Source organism: Oxyura jamaicensis, chromosome 21, assembly GCF_011077185.1.
Source record: "Oxyura jamaicensis isolate SHBP4307 breed ruddy duck chromosome 21, BPBGC_Ojam_1.0, whole genome shotgun sequence".
NCBI classification, from domain to species: Eukaryota; Metazoa; Chordata; class Aves; order Anseriformes; family Anatidae; genus Oxyura; species Oxyura jamaicensis.
This window is the reverse complement of record NC_048913.1, coordinates 8,072,340-8,095,139: the sequence shown is the minus strand read 5'-3', so window position 1 is coordinate 8,095,139 and position 22,800 is coordinate 8,072,340. Positions and strand designations below refer to the sequence as shown.

The window sequence follows — 22,800 nt, the reverse complement described above, 5'->3', positions numbered from 1 at the left end:
AGGAGCAGGGCCTACACACTGACGAGCAAGGGCTGGAAATGGAAACCCTAGCAATGGTAATGAGAGGAGCCCTGGGCAGATGACCTTATCCTCAACCCAGTGTTCCACTGTGTGTCTTGCTGGAATTTGCACGAGGAGCATTTTTGGGAGATTTGGTAGATTTTTTACAGGAGCTATTTCCTCTGACCCTCAGGAACAGCCTTTTCCTCTGTATACACTTCAGGGCAAAGAGACATTTCAATAAATAGCAGAAAACTGAAGTGATCAACATCAGCATTTCTTTGCCTGGAAGTGTTCAGACTTGTGGCATTTGGCATCTTGTTAGAGGGAAAAATTCCCCCAGGAACCAGCACCATCCCTCCGTGTCTTAGGTGCTCACAGCAGGGCCGCAGTACTGCACTGTCCCAATGCAGATCCCATCCCCACAGGTTCCCAGCGCAGCTGACTGGGCCGGGGCAGCTGTGGGGTCCAGCAACAGCCCCCAGGGGATGGATCTTGTCAGGCGTCCACCCATGCCCTCACTTGGCACCTGACAGGGCCCAAAACAGAGCTCCTGGGCCAAAGGCAGCACCTCCAGCACCCGAAGGCAGCCTGGGCCTGACTGCAGGCAGGCAGCACATGATGCTGGTGAGCAATGAGGCTCCACTGGCTTGCGTCAGCCAAAACCACAGCCCCACAGCTCAGCTGGGGTCTTCTGCAGTTCCCAAAAGGTGCCCGCCTGTCCCTGTGCTGCTCACTCTTTGCCAAGTGGTGAAAATTGAATTCAGCCCCTGTTGCACACCCTGCCTCGCCATGGCCTTGGCTGCACAGGCTGCTCCGGTCTGGAGCTCTGGGAGCAGGACAGGCACAGCCACTGCTTGTCCCAGTGAGCCTGAATCCACAAAGGTGCTGCAAGCAACATTCCCAGAGCAGGGCCTGCATCCATCAGCCACGCTCATCTCCAAGCCAGTGGAGAGAGGGTGAATTTCCTCATCCTGCCTCCCCACTGGCCCCAGCAGCACAACTTCACCCTTCCCAGCCCCACCACAAGGTGCTTCAGGGAAGAAAAATGGAATTGGGCCACAGCTAGCCCAAATCTGGGCACTGGTGAACACAGACAGAAACCCTCAGCTTGGGCCACAGCTGGGATGGCAATGGCACCATGCTAGAGAGGGCTCTGGGTGTTGCACCGCTCCCCATCAACCGCTACCCCTGGAGCAGGGATTGGCACAGAGAAAAATGCTCTGTGAGCACAAACACACATCCAAGGTGGACCAAGAGCCAAAGGGGGAGGCCCAGGTAAGGGTTTGATCCAGTGCCCACAAGTCACCAGCATGCCTCAGCCAAAAAAAAAAAAAAGCACAGCACACAGGAGGTTGGGTCGCTGCATACATTCTCATTTATTGTTAGCACACCACACGCCTTTCTCTTGGCACTTATTTTTATGCATCTGTTGGGGAACAAAAAAAAAGAAGTGCACAGTTTCTGGTATGCTGCACAGATGTGTGATGAGTTCTGTCATGTGGTTGTTCTTTTTCTTTTACTTCCTTTTATTTACTTTCAGGTGTGGTTATTATAGTCACTCCCAAAACAGACAAATAAATAAAAAAACCACTATTAAATAACTGCCTGTGCCAGTAGCTCCTACAACAGTTGCACTCAGGGGAGAAGGGCTGCTTTTTGTGTTTGCCTTTTTTTTTTTTAAAGTTTTGTTTTAAAAGAAGGGTATCTTCTATTTTTAATATACTAAAGACTAAAATTCAGTGCAATAGATACAACTACAGTGCAGGTAATTAACTATACAAAAGTCATCCTAACCATGTACAAGCTTTCCTTACAGTTGCTATAGAAACTATACCTTTTATCTGTACCTTTTGTATACATTATACAATGTGAATATACTCCAAGAATATTTACAGTACTTTGCTTGTCAATCGGAAACACTATAACTTAATGTCTACTATTAACACCATTGAACAAAAATATATATAATATAAATATCTTCCAGTCTATACACAGAGCAGGAAATGTTTGTATCCATGTGATAAATTTCGGTGAGTCCGGGACTTGACATGGTAGCGCTGGGCAGGTTTGCTGGATGTAGTGTGGGACCGCCAGCCGCTCCTGCAAACACAGGGCTTTGACTTGGCGGGGATGCCATCACGCTAGGGAAGGCCAGGGCTGCCGGTTTGCTCTGCCACATTCTCCCCTCTCCCATCTGCTGACACTTTGTGCCACAGTTGACCAATCAGGCAAATATTGCCAAGATTAAACTAAGAGACCCCTCTCCCCTCCCATCTCAGCCCACCCGAGCGCACAGCCAGCAAGAGAACAGCTGAAATCCAGGCAAGGAAGCATGCACAGCCAGAAACAGAGCCCTCCACTTGGAAAGGCGAGGAGCTGCTGCTGGAGACTGCAAAGGGAGATGGTGCTCTGCAACCTGCTACAGTATTAGTGACCTTTTCCAACCTCCTCCTTGGGAAACGCTCAACCCTGGCACTTGCAGAGGAGCAGGACTGCACCCGCAGACCTCTCCATCCTCAGTGCTGCCCTAAGGCATTCCCAGAGGGCACGGAATCCCCATCCACGAACCCACAGGGGGTTGAAATCTTAGACTGTTTTAAAAAAGTTTTAAAAAAGAAATTTGTTTTAGACTTAGTCAAATTACATGTTTTTTTCTATGATTAGAATGTTAAAAAAGTGTCCAGCTTTAAAAACCTTCCACTATGTGACTTCTCATTAAATAACCTATCACTTCATTAAAAAGGGAGCCACCCTCCTGCTCATGGAGGCTGGAGGACGCTGCTTGGTTGGTTTTAAAATATTAGTCATTGCTTCTGCATCTATCAGCTTTGAAATCGTGGACATGAAACCAGCTAAAATCGTTCCTAGCAAAAATATGTCAGTCTGTCACTGATGAACCAGGCGGCCAGTGGGGGAGTCTGGAGAAGGAGCATATGCAGAAGAGTCAGACCCCCCGCTCCCTCCTTCCTGGTTTCTGTACAAGCATTAAAAACACTCAGGAGAGAAGTTGGGAGGCTCGGAGGAGACGGGATGTGCCGCAGGCTGGTTAGACCTGGGAATCGGCACCCAAGCTGTGAAACTCATCCGGGGTCTTGTCGCTCTGGCTTGCGCCTCCCTGACGGAAGCCGGAGGCAATCTCATCGAAGGTCCGGCCTTTTGTCTCTGGCACCTTGAAGTAGGTGAAGATGAAGAAGAGGACTAGCAGCACTGTGAAGATGATGAAGACGTAGGAGCCACAGAGTTGCTGAAAAGGGGAAACAGAAATGGTGAATGTATGGACAGAGCCAAAGACCAGGGGCTCTGCGGGAGCTGCCAGAGCACAGCTGCTCACCAGTTCCAAGCGTAAAGCAGTGCATCACAGCCTGTGCCTGACCCCCCCAGTCAAGGGGCTTCTCATCTAGCGACTGTCCTGCCCCTACCTGCTGCTTCAAAAATAAATCCAGCCTGCTCTACGATATGTCTAGCCCCCCAAGTCCTGTCCTCAGGCCTCTTCCCAAGGTGCATTTCCCAAGCCAAGTTCAAAGCAAACCCAAGTCCTGTTCTCAATACAGGTTTTAGGACTCAAAATCTCTTGTAATCACATAATCCAGCTGGCACAATGTAAGGCTGTCTGCACACACCCCCAGACCCACTCCCCCCCAAGAGCAGAAGGAGATGATTACCGCGATGTACTGGAAGCCCATGCCCACAATGAAGTTCGAGGTCCAGTTAGACAGCCCAGCAACAGCAAAGGCAGCAGGGCGAGGGCCTTGGCTGAACAGTTCTGCCACGATAAACCAGGGGATGGGGCCTGGGCCAATCTCAAAGAAGGCCACAAACCCAAAGATGGCAACGATGCTGAGATAGGACATCCAGGGCATTTGGTCCTAGTCCAAGGGAGAGAGAGAAAAGGTTAGTGAGTGCCCTTCAGTGGGGATCTGGCCAGCACAAAGACTGCAGGCAAGCCTGATGCTGGCAGAAGCCATGAGGTTTCTCTAGATTGGAGACAGGATTTCCTGGGACCCCAAGAGCAATCTGGTCAGAGGGGACCACCCTGCAATCACCCCTGGGAGGAAGAAGTCCTGCTCTCCCACTGTACCTCCCCACAAGCCACCAAATGAGGAGCAGCACGCAGTGCCCCCTCCCAGCCCACCCACCTGGGGTTGCCCTTCAGCCCCCACCACTCACCAGCAGCGTCAGAGCGATGGTCATGAGCACTGCACACCCTGCCATCCCTGCCAGGCCGATGAGGTGAAGGGTCCTACGTCCGGCTCGCTCTACCACGAAGAGCTGTCAGATGGGGGAGACATTTGTCAGCACAACCCCTGCCCAGGGAAATGCACTCCTATTTCCCCTGCACCCACCTTCCCTGGGGAGCATGTTACATGCTTGCCCCTGAGCCCACCAGTCCAGCCTTGCATTAACACAACGGTTGCTGGTGGGGCAGCCACAGCAGGCTAAAACTCACCGAAACAACTGTAAAAGCTGTGTTCACCACCCCAGAGCCAATGGTGGCATAGACAGGCTGCTCCACACCTGACTTCTCAAAGATGCTGGTGGAGTAGTAGAAAACCTACAAATGGAAGGGAAGTGCCATGAAGAAAGGAGTCGGGTGTCAGCTTGGGGCTGGTACTGACCCATGGGCAATGGAGATGTGGAGCCAGCACAGCCCAAGGTTTTGTGCCCCGGTGGAACAAGCTACCTGTGGTACCTAACCTGCCAGCCCTGCCCTAAACTCACCGCATTGATCCCCGAGAGCTGCTGGGACAGCTGCAGCACAATTGCAATGAGGATGGGCTGGCGATACATGGGGGAACGGAAGAGCTCCATTATAGTGACCTTCTTCTCCCTCATCATTTGCCGGCTCTCCTCCTTCATCTCCTGGAGGTCGCTGCTGACATCTGTTGTGCCCCGGAGCTTCTTGAGGACTGAGGGGAGACAGGGAGGCTGGGTCAGGAGTGGCTGAGAGCCCCACGCATAGCGGGATGGATTTGGGGACGTGGGTCACTCACCGCTCTTGGCTTTGTTCTCCTCATTGCGGTTGATCAGCAGGAAGCGGGGGCTCTCGGGGGCGAAGGGCAGGATGGCACACTGCAGCAGTGCAGGGACAAAGATGAACCCCAGGAGCAGAGGCCAGAGGGAGTCATTTCCCATGATCAAGTCCAAACCAAACACCTGAGGACAAGAGAGGTTGAGCCATGTGAGTGCTATGGAGCCTCCCCCTCCTCCTTTAACCCAGCTTGCTGCAAGCTGGATCCAGCTTCCCTTCTTAGGGCACCTGAGGACGCCCAAGCCTCACAGTGCACTTACCAGAGGGGCAGAGCCCTATGCTGCATCCAGGTGGCCCACAGACATTGTGTCCCAGTGCTGCCTAACCAAATCCTAGATCTCACAGCACCCTCATGCCTGCTGAGCCCTAGCTCTGTCCCTGGCTCCTTCTAAATGGCTGTGCAGAGCCACAGCACAAGCAATGCTCTTGGGCCACCTTATTCCAAGACCCAGAGCAGCTTCAGCAACACAGAAGAAACCCTGGCTGACCATGCAGAAACGGCATTGTGGCCAGCATGGACAGACAGACCACCTGGACAGCACTTACTTGTGCAATGAGAATGCCCAAGACGATGCCAAGCTGGTGGAAGGTCCCCAGTGCGCCCCGCAGTGCAGTCGGTGACACCTCACCCACATACATGGGCACGAAGCCAGTAGTGAGGCCGGAGTACAGGCCGATGATGAAGCGGCCGAGAATGAGCATCTCAAAGGAGAAAGCCATCTTGGAGAAGCCCATGAGGACAGCGGCCAGGAAGGCGAGCACATTAGACATCAGCATGGAGTTGCGCCTGGGGAGGCAAGGAAGGAGGGCGGTGAGTACCACAGGTGTCAGGCTAAAAAGGGTATCAGTAGGCAATGTTTAACCGCATGAAACCAAATGCCAACTCTTTGCCTGAGGGAGGTGTCCAAAGCCATTTCCCATGCAGAAAAGCATCCAAGGCTGAAGCAAAAGCACCATGCAGGGCTTAATCTGCTTCCACAGCCTGTGAGGCAGTGCAAGCACATCGCTGCACGCAGCTGAGAAACAGAGGTGCTAGCAGGGATGAGACCACTGCCCCCCTGTGACAGCCAGACAGTTAAACAGATACTGCCCTGAGGGCCAGAACACAGCACAGCTTTGACACAAGCTGATCCAAATCAGCTGGCTCTGAAAAGGCCAACAGGGAAGCTGTTATGGGACAGACTATATGAATTTGGCTCACATGAAGGGCTCAGCTCCGCAGCAGGCCAAGCCTTGGAAAAGGCAGGGAAAGGAAGACGTGCCAGCTCCCAGCACGAGCAGTAACAAGCTACTGAGGATGGAAGAATGGTCTCATAGGCAAGGCATGAGCCAGAGCCAGTCCCGCCTCCACCAGTTCCCACTGCCAGAGGAAGTGGTGGAGCTCTCAGAGGAGAAAACTGCTGTGACTAAAGCAAGGCTGCAGCTCTGGGCAGCGCTCTGTGCAGCAGAGGGCGGGTGTGGGTTTGGGACGAGAGGGGATGAGGCAGCAGGGCCCCTGGGGGGATTCAGCACAGGTCCCACACGCTCAGTGCTCACCGGCCAAAGCGATTGACGAAGAGTCCCACGGAAAAGGATCCAATCATTCCTCCGACAGAGAAGATGGCAACAGAGAGGGACCACAGCGTGGTGAGGGTGCCAGGGCTGATGGGCTCATCATATCGGTATAACCAGGTGCGGTTATAAAAGTCTTCAATCACCTGCAAGGGGGAAGAAATGAAACCACAGGGTAAGACTGTTCCTCATTCATGAGGAGGTTCGCCTACATGTGCCTAAGGGACCACACTGCACAGGGCTAGGCACTTCACTGATAGCATCCTGTCCCAGCCACACAGGCACCTATAATGCTCCCTGTTTGAGGAAGACCAGCCTGCGGCTCTGCTCATGGCCCTGTTGATGTCCCCACCGTGATGCTGGGTGCCACAACACAGCCCTCAGCAGACCTCATCCCCAGCACCACTGACACAAGCCATGCTGGCACAGGAAGGCTGCAGCACACCGCAACACAGGTTTGCCTGGACCCAGGCTCATCACAGGACCAGCCCTTCTCCCTCGTGCTGCAGGGCAGGGTTCACCCAGCCTGGGGTTTGAAGCTAGGCTCAGGGCTGCTTTGGAAGTGGTGCGGACACCAGGCTCACCTGCGGCCTCCAGCCCCAGCAGAACACGGTGACCACAGCCACACACTGCTGATCACACAGTCTGGACCAAACATGACACCCCAGGCCAGTGGCTGACATTCCCCTTCCCAGTTTCGGTGAGGAAATTAGGCTCCTCGCCTCGTCACAGCCCTAATTCCTCCCTGCAGGCCACTGCGACCCCACCATGACTTTGGTGTGGGCGTTGCAGCCCAAACAACTCAAGGCCAGGATGGGCTGGCAGCAGAGCACCTCCACTGCTGAGATCCAGGCTGGCACGAGAGCAGAGCCAAGCACCCTTCAAAGCAGAGGGGTTCTCCCTGCTATTAACCACACACCCATCTGCTAAGGCTGGGCATGTCCTCCTCCACTCCTGCTGCTCAAGATTTCATCTGCATCACCGGTGCCACAAATTCCTCTGCCTCAGCCCAGCCACCTACAGCCTGCAGGCAGTTCCCCATCGCCCCTGCCTTGGCCCGCAAGCCTCAGTCACAAGGCTTGGCCCATTTCTTCCCCATCACAAGACAATGTGTCACTGAGCAAGCCCCGGTTTGCAGGCACGCTCCCATTAAACCCAGTACTCGTTGCTTTCCACTAGATGGGAGCCACCCAACTGCAGGCTGGCAGCAAGCTGATAGCAGGGCTCAGATCTGGGAGGAAACCCAAAGGGATGCACAGGGAAAATGCAGCCAGACAGGTTCCGGGCTCGCCCTGACAACGCTCAGCACTGCCAAAAAGCCTCTGAAGCGGCCGCTCTGCTGCAGGAAGGCCGGGCCCCTCCTTGGTCACCACCACAGAGCCCAGGGAGCGATGGCGAGGGGCTAAGCAGGCTGCAGGAGGCGGCTGGGGTCCCCATCCCTAGAGGAGAAGCCACATGTGGGGAGGAGGAAGATGGGGATGAAAGCAACATTGTCTATGCAACTGGAGGTGGATGAGTTTGGTTTTGATCCCCCTGCACAGCTCCTTGTGCTTGTTTCTAGTGTATTTCTGCAATACTTGTGCCAGAGCACAGCTTGAATCCTACTAAACAAAGACCCCAGTTTAAAGAACAACCCCCTTTTCCCTACTGATGTGTTGCTAGGGCTTTAATTTAGTAGTAGCTGCTGACAGCCAAGACAGGTGCACATTTTTAATTACTTTCTTAGCAGAATAACATTTTTTTAAATTATATATTCTTAAAGAAACACAGCCAGCCAACTGCCAAAGAGCTTCAATCAAGTTACCTAAGGGTCATGGACAGCCCCTTCCCAGAAAAAGGCTCATCCATGCCCAAAAGAAATACACATGGGTCTCAGCGATGCACTGACACCGTCCCTTCTAAGAGAGGAGCAACCCTGTCTGCAAGGAGGAAAGACTTCATGCAAGCAAGAGAAGCTGCTCTTAGATAAAATCATGGATCCTGAAGCTTCAAATGGCTGCACACATGCTCAGCTCCCAAGCAGGAAGCGAGCCTTCATTCCTACAAGAGGTGCTAGGAGCCTCAGAAAGCGTCTGCACAATTAGTGTTAGCTTAGTTTTTCCATCACTTTAACTATGAATTAGAATCCCTGGCAGAGAAAGCCCAAGAAATACAATCTGTACCACATACCTGACTGTAAATTTAAATAATGGTGGTGGGATTTTTTTTCTTTTTAAATTGTTCCTTTCACAAACCCCTCAAATTACAAGAACTTCACAAGGCTTAAGTAATTTAATTCATCTGCCTCCAGGTCACCCTGTCCTGCTTTGCATGTTTCAATGCTTGTGTGTCCTGTCCCCACCCCCACCCACCATTACAAAAGTCACCAAAACAAGCAATTGTAATTATTTCGAGCACACAGGATTGCTTGTCAGAAAAGCCCACCGCCTTTAACACCCCATGCCAAGCTGGCTTGAACAGCAGCAGGACTCAGAGGTGCACACAGAGCAAGGAGCAGGCTTCATTTTTCAAGCTCAAGAGAAATCAACTCTTCCCAGATCAAGAGCCTGAAACCCAAGTCCCAATTATTAAAACACTTGAAAATTGTGTTAGGGAGATGGATGCTGGGTTAAAGGGAAACAGGGTTTTAAAATATCAGGCTGGGCGGAGAAAGTAATCACCCCATCTTCTCTACCAGGAATTTACTGGCTGCAGTTATTTAACAATTTATATAATGAACACACCAGCTTGATGTAGGCTAAAAATAGGGGCAGCAACAAGACACGGGATGCAGCTCCACACACAAAGCACTATCAGGTTGCAGCGGATCCCCACTAAGGCACACAAGTGGAACTGTTAGCAGCAGCAGCCCTGATTCATTGTTTTATTGCCTCCTGGGAACGAGGAACAGCAGGACTGCAAGAGGAGGAACAGCAGGACTGCAAGAGGCCGTTTGGAAACCATCCCCTCCTTCTCCAGTGGGATCCAAGCGCAGGTGCCATCGCTCCCTTGAGCAGAGGCTGCACACCCTGACCCCACTGGGAAGACCCCAAAAATCCCCTGGGTGAGCAGGAACAGCTCCATCGCCCACCCTGCCAGCATGGGCAGCTGCAAGGCCCCTGGGCACAGCCACCCTCCAAAATGTGGCAGTGAGGGAGGAGGAGGGCTTCTGGCCATGCTCTCCAGCACTGAGCCCTGGGGAGTGAAGCCCCTCCATCAGGCGGTACTTGCCAGGGGGCTTGACTCAGGCCAAGCAGCGAGGGAGGGTGCAGGTCCAAAATCCCCAAGAACTCCTCTGCCTCCCCTGAGGGAAGAGCACACAGCCCAAACTTTGTGGTGCACAAGATCCCTTCCTGCTTTTCTCAGAGGCCTCCATCTTTCTCCCCTTGAGGAGAATTATTCAAGTGCCGGCTGGTGCCCCAGGGCTGGCTGAGATACACAGCCAGGGCCCAGCTTCCTCTGGGCTGTGGCTTTGCTGCTCCTCTTGGCACCATGAAGGCTCCCCCAGCTCAAAAACACAAACAAACAAACCCTCCTGCAAGCCCTTCTCCTCGTGCAAAAATGATCGTTGAAGAATCCCACTGTGATCTGACTGCCATACAGGGATGAAAAACTCTTTTGAGCTTAAAGCATGAAGAGTGGGGGGAAAGAAAGAAGAGCTACACTTCCCAAAGGCTCTCTGTCCCTCCTGCCTTCCTCCCTCACCCCCATTTAATTTGAGCTGAGTGTTTTCCACGAGCCCTCACACAGTCTCAGGCCATCCCCTCCACACATCGTGTCTACAGACGCCCCACAAGGAACAAGCAGCTGTTTCAGCAGTGCCGAGCAGGGAGGACTATATTAGGAGGACCACAAAACCGGTGTTCAGCCCTCAGTGCAAGAAAGGAGGCTTTCTTAGCCTTTTTTTTTTTTTTTTTGAGGCAGCTGGCTGCAGGGTGCTGGTGTGGGCAAGCATTGCTGGATGCACGCTGCCAAAGCCAAAGGCTGGTGCACCCCAGCCCCATGCCCTGCTTCCCACAGTTAAAGTTCAGGGCTCAGATTCGGCAGGGACACAAAGCCTGCAGCTGCAGGGGTTTAATCCCCGCACCCAGAACATCCTGCTGCCCGACAGAATTCCTCCCGCCTCCCTGTGCACTGCTGTCTTGTTCCCCTGGTACAGAGCGAGGCTTTCCTGCAGTAAGTGGGCACCTCAAACCATCTCTTCTGCACCCCAAGCACAATGCAGCTTGCTAGGAGACTCACCCCCAAAACACAGCCCACCTCGGGGCTGAGCCCAGGGGCTTAACACTAAGAAAGCACAAGGGGAAACTGAGGCACCACGGGGACCTTCGTTTGCTGTGGGTCCATATGAACCAGAGCTCTCAGGGTTTTAGGGCACAGCTGGACAGCTTCCACCAAGCTCATGGAGGCACCTGGAAACACACCCTGGGGGAGGATCTTACCCATTCCTTGCCAAAAACCCATCCACGTGCCTCCCCTCACATCACACCTGGTGCCTGCCCCCAAGACAAGACCCCATTAGGGCAGTTCGGATGTGGTCCCTGCCCACCTCAAGGAGACTCCTATCTCCCTTTGCAGTGGGTCAGCTGGACAGGCTGGAGAAAAGTCCCTGCAGCCATAACAAAAAGAGAGATGTAAGGAAATGACTCACGTCCTCATCCCAGGCACTGGAGTTGGGCAGGTATGGCACTGATGCAATGCAGTAATTACAGAGCATCTGCTCCCCGAGGTCCCAGAGCACGCTGCGCCACATCAGGAGTGCTCCTCTGCACGGAGCTCAGGGGATGGGGAAATGAGAGCAGAAACCATAAAGCCACTTCCCAGCACGCTTCCATGCCTTCCCAGCTCACTGCACGTGCTGCTCCTACTGCCTGTCTCTGGGATGGGCAGGAGGCAAACGCTTCTCCCCGACCTCCACCTCGCACCGGAGCCTCACCACAGACCAGTGTGAAGGCCACCAGCACAGGTGGGTCCTGCTGGTGCCCAGGGATGACATCTGGCAGGGGAAGGCCAGGGTTTTCCAGCAGAGCCAGAACAGCACAATGCCCTCAGCAGACGCTGCAGAGCTCTGACTCCTGGATGCTTTCAGTGCTCTTGACTTTACACCCAAAGACTATAAGACTATAGGAGCAAGGAGGCTGGGCAGGAGCAGGCTCAAGCCCTTGGGCTTCATTCACACAGGCAAAGCACCGACACCAAGTCAGCTGGAGTGGTGGCACCCTCCGAGGCCCTCCTACAACTCCCCCTTCCTGGAGAGGGAGACCAAACATCCCCCAGGAGCAGAGCAGTCCCTGTGGCTGCCAGCATGGGGGGACATTCAGGGCCATCCAGGCTGATGGCAGAGCCCGTGCAGAGGCAAAGATGGCACCGTCCCACAAGCCCGGCCTCCACAGGCACCACAGGAGCTTGCTGGGAGGTGCGGCCCCCAGCATCCTGCAGCATGAAGACCGCTGCAGCCTCAATTAAGCACCCTGCTCCCCTCAGTTAAGAGGATTTAGCCCCCCATGCTGACATGTGTTGGGAAGTACTTGCATGGGGTCTTCCCTTTCACAAGTTTTTCAGTGCTCGAGGTGACACACTGGTGTTTGTGCTCCCAGGCCATGTTAGCAGATTTCGCAGCCCGTTGGCCAATCCCACCAGTAATAAGATTAGCAGTAGTGACACAAATTCTGCCTCAGTGTTTTTAATTATTTGGGATTGTGTACCAGAGGCTTTATGTTTTAACTCCCTCTGCAGCCCAGGAACAGCCAGTTCCTTCGAGCCGAGCAGCAGCTGGAGCCCAGTTTGTCTTTCAACACCTTACCCTGGCAGCTGAGCTTTGCCCAGGGCATGTTAACAAGCACAATACAGGATTTCTGAGCTAACATTTCGAGGGCTGTAAAACTTCAAAAGGCTGTGCAATTCTGAGGAACCCAAGTTTTTCAGAGCTCCCAAGTACCCACCAGGTGCCTGATCAAGGGAGGGTCCTGGTATCTGCTAGATGCAGTAAAATAAAGCAAATACCTACTACTGTTCATTCCCCCTCACACACAGCTATGTCATTTCATCTTGTCTGTCCCAGCTCATCCACTTACCTGGGGATGTTTGGTCTCTGATGCCTGCATGGGATCCCCCCCGCCATAAATGCTCCTCTGGGCATTCCAACACCCTCACTCTTTACACCACCAACTAACGGGGGTCTTCAGATTCCCTCTGAAACCCCATGAAGGATCCTGCCAACCTCCCCCCCAGAGACAGCTGCCACATCCCACAGCATGTCCCCATGTCTGCCCCCTGGAAAAAAAGCCCTGCCGCCACCCCAGCAGCTGGGAGAGGGACTGCTCCCAGCCCCTCGCAGCTCTGCCCCATGCCAGGCTCCTGTCTCAGAAGTGGGAGGGAAGACAGCATGCTGCAGCCTGGCAGGACAGCAGTTACCCAGGCTGGGTGAGTTATTGCTCTCCACACCCAGAGCAGGATCAGCCCTGCCTTCCATCTCCCCAGCCGTCACTGCCTGGCGCCTGCTGAGTCAAGGATGAGCGAGCTCGCCAGGTACCCCGCACTGTGGCAAAAGGGCACAGGCAGGAGGCAGTGCCAGACACCCTCCCTGCCGCAGCCGAAACCAGCCCTTGGAGCCAATGCCGCCTCTGTCCTGCAGGGCAGAAGATGGGTGTGAAGGCTCGGCAGGCACGGGGGGGCTGGTGCACCCTGCTTCCTTTGTGGTGGAGGCCAGGCAGCTCTGGCAACCCCAAACCATTGGTATTTTGCAGCCTACTGCACATTGCCTCCACTGGGGCAATAATTATCCGCCCCTCCCTGCTAAGGCAGCCCACCGGGGCTGTTATCTAGATCTGTGAGGCCATGTGGGTGAGCACTCCCAGGCCTGCTCACATCCCAAACTCCTCCACCGCTCACCCTGCAAAGCCACACCAGAGAAAGTGCTGGAGTTCTCATGGCATGCCTTGCGCGTCTGGGCTCCAGCTCTCAGCCTCATGTGGGAGAACACCCGGCTTCTTCAGCTGCCCATCAGAGAGGTCACTGCCCGGGAGATGACTAAGGTCCCAATTAGCTTCGAAATCTTCGCTAGGGCTGAGGTTAAAAGTTACACAGATCCCACCCCAAGAGCCTCTCGAAGCGCACACATGCATTCCCACAATTCACCAGAAAAATGCTAAACAAGAGGAAACTAATTCTCCTGGGAGCACAAGAGCTAAATAGCTCCTTAACAAATCCCATTAGAGGCAGTAAGCTGCCTAGCAGGATGTACTATTTTAGCCAGGCTCATGGTGGAGGGGCGAGGTGGGCAGTAAGTGTTCACTTGCAAGAGCCTCTTTGCAAGGCTGCTCGGTGCACGCTGCCATGCCTGGATCAGAACGCATGCTGTCCTGCTGCCGCTCTGCTCTCACCTTTTGCGGGGCATTGATGACACCAGTGTTGTAGCCGAACTGCAAGGAACCCAGCACTGCTCCTCCCACAGCCAGCATCAGGCGAGCTGTCATCTGCATGAAGGAGAAAAAGGAGAGGGGTTAGGTGTGTGGGTCCCAGGCTCTGCCCCACTTGGGCACCCCCAGCCTGCTCAGGCCCTGGCAGCAGGCAAGCCCCCATCTCTGCTCAGGCCCTCCTACCCCCACGACCGAGCTCCTCCTTGCCCACCCTCAGCACCCTGCCCAACTGCCCCCGCCTCCGGGACCCCCGGTGACCTTGGGGAGCTGCTAAGTGCGAGGCAGCACAAAAGCCCCGGGAACCGCTGGTACTACATACTTTATAAGTCAAGCGACTCAGATGTCTGTCCCTGCCACCCTGCTCACACCACCTCCGTCACAGAGATCCTCTACGGCCAGATTACACACCCGTGACTTCTTCCCAGGGGAAGCATCGAAGGCTCATGCTGTGCCCTCAGCAACCCCCGCTTGGCCTCCATGGGGCGAGCCCCCCCAGCACGATGGCTCCACACGCTGCTGGAGCGGGCAGACACACTGGTGGGCCCACAACCCACTCAGCAGCCACAGGGTGCAGACCCCAGCCCACGCTGAGCCCAGCAGGCTCAGGAGGCCATGTGCCACAGACCCGCCTCAGGCAGCAGGGAGCCCCCGACCAAGATGCGGGACCGACTGTGCTGAGGGGGCCAAACGACCCCCAAAATGCCTCCCTCCAGAGCTCCAGAGGGTCTTCCTTCCAGTCAAAGCCACAGCCCTGGGCCCCCTCCACAAATCCAAACCACCAGAAAACTGAAATTGCAGCACCCTGGGGGGGCCCTGTGCTCACCCAAACCAAGCCAGCACCTAGGCACCCACCAGGGTGGACCAGCTGTGCCAGGCAAGCGTGAATGGACAGAACCCAGGACAAAAGGGACATCCTGCTTTCATGGTTTCCTGACAACCACATGGGCTAAGTAACACAACACTTTCAGGATCCCAGCATTATTTTTTTATAATTATTTTTTTGCCTCCTGACTCCGGCCAGAGGCTTTAGGCCACGGCAGTCCCAGACATCGGGGTCACCGCATGTGCCACATCCCCCACGCCAAGTGCTCAGAGCCAGGGTGCCGCAGCGACGGCACGCCAGAGATAGCCTCATAGCCGAGCACGCCGGCGATATCCCCAGCCGCCCGCTGTACCCGGCCCTGTTTGGTTTGCCCACGCAGTGCATGGCACCCGGTTCCTGGGGCCACTTTCAGGGACGTTGCAGGAGCCCATGCGTTGGATCTGCCCAAAGCGCCTGGGTGCTCACGGCTCCTGCTGGGCCATGCTGTGAGGCTCTGCTGCCCAGGCACCTCATCGGACTCTGTGACCTTGGACAGAAAACAGCAGAGGTGCTCCTGGGGCAGCCGTGCCCCAGCACCAAAGGCTTGGAGGGCAGCATGGTGAAGCACAGCCATGCTCAGCAGCACCATCCCCGTCACCAGCGTGGAGATGGCCTGGACAGCATGGTTCAGCCACCACTAACAAAGGTTTGTGTCAGAGCCTAATTCACAGTTACTAAGCAAAATCCCAGCATTTATCCAACGCCTCAGTGCCTCTGGCTATTTGGCAAGCACTTGCCCACCTCCCTTTTCTCCTGCTTAAGCTACAGCAACAATTGGAGGCTTGTTTCTGAGCAAGGTCAGGGCAGGCCAGCACTTGGACACCTCCATCAATGGCCCAATTATCCCTGGCAGGAGATTTCCCCATTGCTCAGCCCAGCCACAGTGCCCCAAGAGCAGGGATTCGATGTTCCCAGGTTCGGTTAATCAGCTTAGGGACATTCACGTGAACTTAAAGCCCCTTCTCTGGGGCACAGCACTCGCACACAGCTGCGATGCTTGCTGCAGCAGACAGGAGGCTTTGCTGGAGCAGCGAGCACTCTTCGCCACATCCCAGGCACTGTTCCCTTGCTGGCGAGAGCCAAAGCCTCAGCCACAGGCACCTGATTTGGCACAAGAGCCCTGCTGCACACGCCATCTCGTTTTGGGATGGGCCACTCTGTGACGCAGCAAGTCTGCCAGGAAGGGCCCGAAACCGCATACAGCAGTCTCACTTCTCCTTCCTCAGCTGCCGCCGGCCTCCTGCAGGTTACCTGCGAGCAGCTGGGTCCCACAGGGCGCATCCTGCCCGCCGACAGGAGCGCCTCCTCCGCTGTCCCGGCACAACCCCGGCAGCACAGCTCACGCCGGCTCCCTGACCTGACCACCTCATTATTCTTCCAGCCGCACTTCTCCCATTCACATCCCAGCCCCGACAGCCATCCCTGCAGCTCTCCTCCTGCTCCTTTTCTCTGCCTGATTGCCTGAAAGGGCCTTTCTTCCCTCAGTGCGGCCCCCTCTCTTCCTGCCCCCTCTGTTTCCCCACATTGCAACTGTCAGATGTCAGGTCCTGGTGTCTGGCTGTGGCTGTCTTTGAGGTGAGACCCACGTGCATTTCACTCAATGCATCAACAGCAGGCAGCAGTGCTGGGGCCCAGAGGTGAGGCATGCGATGGGAGCCCAGCACAGCCCCCTGGAAGGTGAACCTCGGCCCAAGTGGAGAACAACAGCAAGAGAAACAGATGGTGAGTGCACACAGGGCAAGACCCCCAAAATACAAGTGATGTAGCGCAGTGGTAGCAGCCACCCAGCATGCTCAATATGCAAGGCTTCACCAGTACCAGGCAGCTCACCGGGGTGCTGCCAGCCCAGATCCAGGCTAACGCCCACCCAAAGCCCTGCCCTGGTTTTCTGATGCTGGATCCACCAGCACCTGGAGACCACCAGCCAAGAGGAAACACCAAACAGACTCCAAGACAATTTTGGCTGAGCTGAATGCAGCCCAATCAGACAAATCTCACCCTCTAGAAGGGACATTTGCATCTGGCTCCCAGACCCTTCACAGGTCATTTCACAGGGCTTCCCAGGCTCCCCGCACCTCTGCAATTAAGTGCTGGCCACTCAGGCAGTGCGGCTGGGCCCTGGCATTGTTTTTGGACAGAGCCCGGCACTCCCAGGTGCTTCTGGCCAGAGCATGCTGCCCTTCCTGCAAAGCAGGAATCCAGTGCACTGGGCTCAAGATTCCTAAGAAGAAGCTTAGGTGAGCAGCAGCTCACATAAAAGTGTATCGCTCCCTGGGGAGCTAGAGCTCCCTGCAGCCAGAGACCCCTACTGCAGGTTTTGCCACATGTCCAGTGGTCCCCAGCACTGTTTGTAGCTGGAAGACCAAAAGCAGGAGTATAGCTGGGGAGCACGGTGAAACCACAGAGCTGGAGGCAGTGGCAGCCTGCCCAGCTACCTCCAACCCCACTTTGCTCCTCTGGCACCGCAGAGGGATATTTCTAGAGGTCTGGTGTCAGTCAGACCCACCTAAGCACAACATGGCGATGGTGACAGCTGACTGCAGACAACACACCAAGGGATATGCGCTGAAACACCAAGTATTCGGCAGCAGTAACTACTGCTTGCTGGTCTTGGCTCTCCTGCCAATCCGCCTTTCTCCACTTTTAACAGGGAATTAGGAAGCTCACTGGGAAGATCAGCAACAGGACCCTGAGCTGCCTCAGGAAATAAAGCCAGCTCTATTAATTAAGTTCATTAATTAGTATTGGCCTAAACACAACAATTCCACTTCACAAGAAATTGGGGAGGTTTTGGCACTTGCTTTTGCTCAGCAAGTCTGAAAAACCTTGGAAAGAAAATGCCAACTTCAGCGCGAGGACCAGCCCAGGGCCACAATTCCCAAAACTGATCACAGAAGTTTGGACTTGGGTTTCCTGCACCCCAACAACCCCACAAGCTGGTGGCGAGGCCCCGCACACCCAGCAGGTTTCAATTTTTATGGTGACACTGCTCTCCCCCACGCTGCTGCCCAAAAGCCTTTTCACAATTAAAAAAGCATTTCAGCCCTCCCAACAAATCCCAGCACTGCAGCTTTGTGGCCCAGACCTGCAATGCAGGACGAGAGCAGGCTGAGAAATGCTGCCAAAGTTAGAGAAAAACAAGTGGCAGGCACAGAAATCCACCCCGTGCTCCAAAACCCCAAGCCCGAGCTCCCCTGTCCAGCCAGCACAGCTCGGTGTCGCAGGGCTGTAATTTCTTCCAACTCTCCATCTATTCAGCACAAACCACACCGGCCTCAGATGGCTTTGCTCCACACAGCTACAACGCACACCACCATTAATGTATAAAAAACAACCTGTGCTTGAGCAAACTTAGAAATGTCTTGTGTTTTGTTCTCCCCATCTGAAGGGTGGCGATTTCAGATTTGTTTAGCCACACAGCCTTCTCCTCACACAGGAGCGTGCTGGCGAGCACCGGTTCGCACATCCAGGAATGCCTGTCATCGATCCCCAAGTATTGCACACTTCGGGTGAGCAGGAAGCAAGGAGGGGTGTGCAGTACATTGCAGGTGAGTCACGCCATTGCAACACGCCTGTTTGCCCAGCTAGCTTTTATGAAAGGGAGCAGCGACGGCCGGGGATGGGGATGCGGCACTCTGGCCAGTCCTCAGCATGAACTTTGCTCCAGGAAGATTACAAGCAGTACTGGCTCTTCACAAGGGGCTTTCACTATCAATAAAAAAAGGAATCAGCACAACTGAGGACACAGACTTTATATTTGTGTACAGGAGAAAGAAGCAGGGTGCTGAGCCTTGCTTTAAGTGAGTGCGTGCAAGAAGTGAAAGTCTTCAGCTCTGAGCATACACTTTAGACTGCACTGCAAAAAGTTCACCAAGAAACACCTAAGAGACCCTACCTTCTGTTTTATACACCCCATGGTGCCTATCAGGAAGAAAAACACTACTTTTGCAAGCTTAACCTTTGACAGAAATCCCCAGCTTTCTGTTAAGAAACACCACCAGCTTCAAGTTGAAGGAAAAAAGTTCCAGCACAGGCTTTTGGCATTTTTGGCCACCGTCCCTGGGCAAAGCCAGCAGCCTGGCCGGGACCGCTGTGAGTCAGCGCCGCCTGCTCACTGCCGTGCGCCTGCATTCGAGCGCCAAGCACGCTGCAGAGCCTGCTCCGCCGTTCGGCCGGCCGCGTTTCAGCCTTAACCTCGCCATTAAAGGAGAGGCTCAAGATGGAGAGCCGAAAAAAAAAAAGCTGGTTTTTAGCGGCCGTCTTTCATGGGAAACTCTTGTAAACCCATGCAGCGAGCTCTGTTTTGTTAACCCCTCACTTGAAGCCTACCAGAAAGCAGCAGCTTTGTTTGGAGTTCAGCAAAAGCACTTCCCCCTCCTGCTCCTGCACAGCTACTTCCAAATGAACGCCCGCACAGTCTGAAGACAGACAACAGCCGTGTTGTACCAGCTACAGGGAGCCCTATGCGCCATAGGAAGAGACCCGTACCCTCTCCTCGCTCCCGCATGCTGCAAGAGCCAGGTTTTTAAGCAAATGTGAGAGCTCGCCATGAAGGATGTTTGGCTCGCCATTTCCTGCTGAACATCGAAGTGAAGATGCTCGGAGGATACCGGGGAGCATCACCTGGGTGCTGCCCCACTCACCAGCACCTGTGGGATGACGGATGCTAGCTCAGCCCCGAGCAGACCATGCTGTCTTCGCTCATCTCCCTTGCCTCACTTTTTACCCGTTTTTCACCAGTATGGAAGGATTTAGGAACGCTGCCTGCCTAATGGAACAAGGAAGTGAATAATCTCAAAAAAAAAAAAAAAGTCCCAGGAGGGAATTCCAGGACAATCCACTTTTAGAATAGCCTGTAAAGATGAAGCACGCAGCCTGCTGCAAACGTGACCCCTCCGCAACATGCCTTGCCATAGCGGGCACCAGCAGCAGCAGGCTCAGCAGGGGAGCAGGGTCTCCCGGGGGGAGCAGGGTCTGTCAGCTCCCCACGAGGTTTTCTGAATGCCAGGCTGCCTCTGTGGGTGTGCGGGGGCACACGCCAGCTTGTCTGAATGCAGCCTGAACACACGCTCGGTGTTTTGGAAAAATAAAGTCTGAGGGAGCAAATCCTTACTCGTGTGAGTAATCCTCCCCACCCCGCAGCCGCCAGCAAGGTCACTTGGAGTAAGGGTTCGCAGCCTGCTCGCTCCCCAGGATGTCTCCGGCAAAAGGCTTTTTGTGTGACGAAACCACTGCCCGAGAGAGGAAGCCAGCAGCACGAGAGGCTTCCGCCAGGCTGCTGGAGTGGGGGCAGCAGACAACAGAAAATAAACTTTGCATCACAAAACACACAGCCCTGTGAGCACGGTGTCTCGCCCAGCCATGGCGCAAGCAAGCTAGGATGGAACGCACAGGCAGGCTCCCAGCAAACTAAAACGAACGCCTCAGCCCCTCCGAGACCTCTCCTTACACCTTGGCTACACAGCTGCTCGTCCCACAAGGCGCAGACCCCATTCACAGCCCAGTTTGGAGACTGGGGGAGGGAGAACACCACCACATGCCTGCTGGCTGGCACGGGGAGGACATGCCAGCAGCTTCCCTCCTCATGGAGACGCCGTCCTGCCGGGAAAGGGACCGCGCCGCCAGCCCCGGCCCGCGCTGCATCACCGCACAGCCTCCGGGGAGGCAGCCAGAGCCCAGCGGTAACATGGGGCTTGCGTTGGCTCTCGGTCCAGGAAAAAATTCTGCCACTGCCCAGCACTCGATAACACCACGCAGCGGACACGGCACCGGGAGCACGTGCCACAGCACTGGTGCCCGCAGACGGGGTGGCCAGGGGAGTTTCTTCGCAGCCGAGGCAGGGCATGGGAGGCTGGCACGGCCGCCAGCCCCACCGCGATCACCACAGGCTCGTGTGGGGCTCTGGGGCCAGGCGGGTGCTGGGATTATCACTGCCAAAGGGCCTCGATGTGGGAGAAAGCTCACAGCATGGGGAGGGGAAAAGTCAGCCTAATGTTTTTACAATTTTTTAATTATTATTATTTTTTTAAGAAGGTCAGCTGGGGACATCAAGATCCCTCTGAATTTTGCAACCACAGGAATGCCTCTCTAACAAGCCCAGGAAACATTTTCTTATGCAAAACCCTGAGCCACAGCCCTGGGGGTCCCCCCCCGTTGCTCATGGCCCCCGCCCCCCCCCCCAGGGGTGGGCTGCCAGGTGCCTGGCTGCCGTGGGACGGGCCCTTTTGGAAACACGCGCTTGGGATTTAAGCATCGCCCGTGACGGAGTAGCAGGCTGGCCCTGTGATTGATTACTCACTTAACCAAAATAGACCGTTTCTAACGTGAGTTGATCTAACGGGGATCACTGTTACAGACAGAAAACCAGACCGGGTTTGTCTCTGGCCCCTGCACGCCTCCATTTCTGTAGCTGAGGGCTGGATATGCCCGGCGGTGCCTCAGATTTCTTTGTTAAGGAAGACAGCAAGTTTCCTTGATGCCTCCCTCCGCTGCCTCTGACGTGCTCCCGGCCGTCACGTCCCCAGGCTCCTTCCCCAGCACCTTGCACGGCGTGCCAACCCCCTCCCCCCCCCCGCGATCCCCAAAAAAGCCTTCCACCAACAGTCCAGCACAGCCTGCTTGAAGGAAAAAGCCCCGCTGTACCCAAAAGGCACCCCAAACCCGGGGGCAGGAGGAAGGCTGGGCGCAGCTCCCCAGCCCCGCTCCGCCCGGGGCTGACCCGGAAAGCGGCCGGGAGCCGAGCGCGGCTCTCGCTGCCCGTGGCGGAGCGGGAACATCACTCGGAGCCATCGCTGACGAAGTCCAGAAGCCACCCGGGCTCCCACCACGAGTTGGACTGGGAGATGGGTTTTTATTAGGCGGGACAGCGCACTGCCCGGCACTTGGCACCGCCGAGGAGCCATTCCTGCTCCCTTCCCCAGCAAGGCCGCCGTGCTGGTGTAACGCCCCGGGGACGGGGCTCTCGGCAGCGGCCCGGTGGGCAGCTCTGCCCGCCCAGCCCCCCCCCACACCGGGGTCTGATATGAACGACCCTACAAATAGCCCATCCCGCAGGCTCACAGCCCCACGAAGTTGCATCAGTTTAAAGCCCTCCCCTACCCAACCCAGCCCCTGGGGGGCTGCTCTGAGCCCGGTGCCTTCCGCTGACCCCCGACCACGCTCCTGGGACCCCCTTTCCAGGGAAACGCGGCGGAATCGGGGCTCGGGACGGCTGCGACGCCACCGGGCCCGCGGGGATGGGGTCTGCGCCCGGGGTGCCTCCAGCCCCCCACAGCCCCCCGGTTGGGCCGGGGCAGCGCTCGGTTACCCCTCGGTTTGCCTTTCCCGGCTGCGTCCCCTCCTCAAGCCCCTTTCCGAGGCGCTCTCCGGACAGCTCGGGCCGGGATCAGCTGCCGCGGCTCGGGGCTCACCTTTCGGTTTCTCGTTTCGCTTCAGTTTTGACCAAAAACGCGGAGCGGGAGAAGTGGCAGAGGGGAGAGCAACGCCGCCCGCAGCCCCCCGGCCCAGCCCCGGGAGCAGCGATGCAATTAAATCTGACGCAATTAAGCTCGGGCAGCTTCAAAGCCCCGCGGCCCAAGGCCGGGGCAGGATCCCGAGCAGCAGGACCCCGAGCAGCGCCCGGGCTTTATGTCCCCCCTCCCCTCGCGGCCAAGCCGTCCGCCGGGGGCCGCGCACCGGCCCCGCCAACTTGCACCGGGGCAGCGCCGCCGCTCCGGGGGCACGGGAAGGAGCGGGAACGGGGGGGGAGACAGCAGTCCCGGTGCCGCGGGCGCGGCAGTGCCGGTGCTGCTCGGCGCGGACTCACCTTGCTGCCGGTCTCCATGGCGGGGCCGGGCGGCGCGGAGCGAGGCGCGGGGCGGCGGAGCGGTGGCGCGCGGCCGGCGCGGGGGCATTGGAGCGGCTTAAGAGCGCGGGGGGGCGGGGCGCGGGGGGCGGCGCCCATTGGACAGCGCCGGGGG

At 55.9% G+C, this 22,800-nt stretch overlaps 1 protein-coding gene across 2 annotated transcripts; it reads right to left on the bottom strand.

The window, feature by feature from the left end:
- Positions 1-1,355: 1,355 nt before the first annotated feature.
- Positions 1,356-22,760, bottom strand: SLC2A1 (solute carrier family 2 member 1). Of its 2 annotated transcripts, none has more exons than XM_035344580.1 (10): positions 22,647-22,760; positions 13,945-14,037; positions 6,569-6,729; positions 5,579-5,819; positions 4,995-5,157; positions 4,723-4,910; positions 4,451-4,555; positions 4,171-4,272; positions 3,666-3,869; positions 1,356-3,247 (listed from the first exon to the last, which is right to left on the bottom strand). In XM_035344580.1, exons 1-10 carry the CDS (start codon positions 22,662-22,664, stop codon positions 3,050-3,052), a joined length of 1,473 nt encoding a protein of 490 aa, XP_035200471.1. In that variant the 5' UTR covers positions 22,665-22,760; the 3' UTR covers positions 1,356-3,049. The 2 variants fall into 2 exon arrangements, with proteins under 2 accessions (XP_035200471.1, XP_035200472.1); XM_035344581.1 differs by lacking the exon at positions 22,647-22,760 and adding an exon at positions 21,990-22,219.
- Positions 22,761-22,800: the final 40 nt, after the last annotated feature.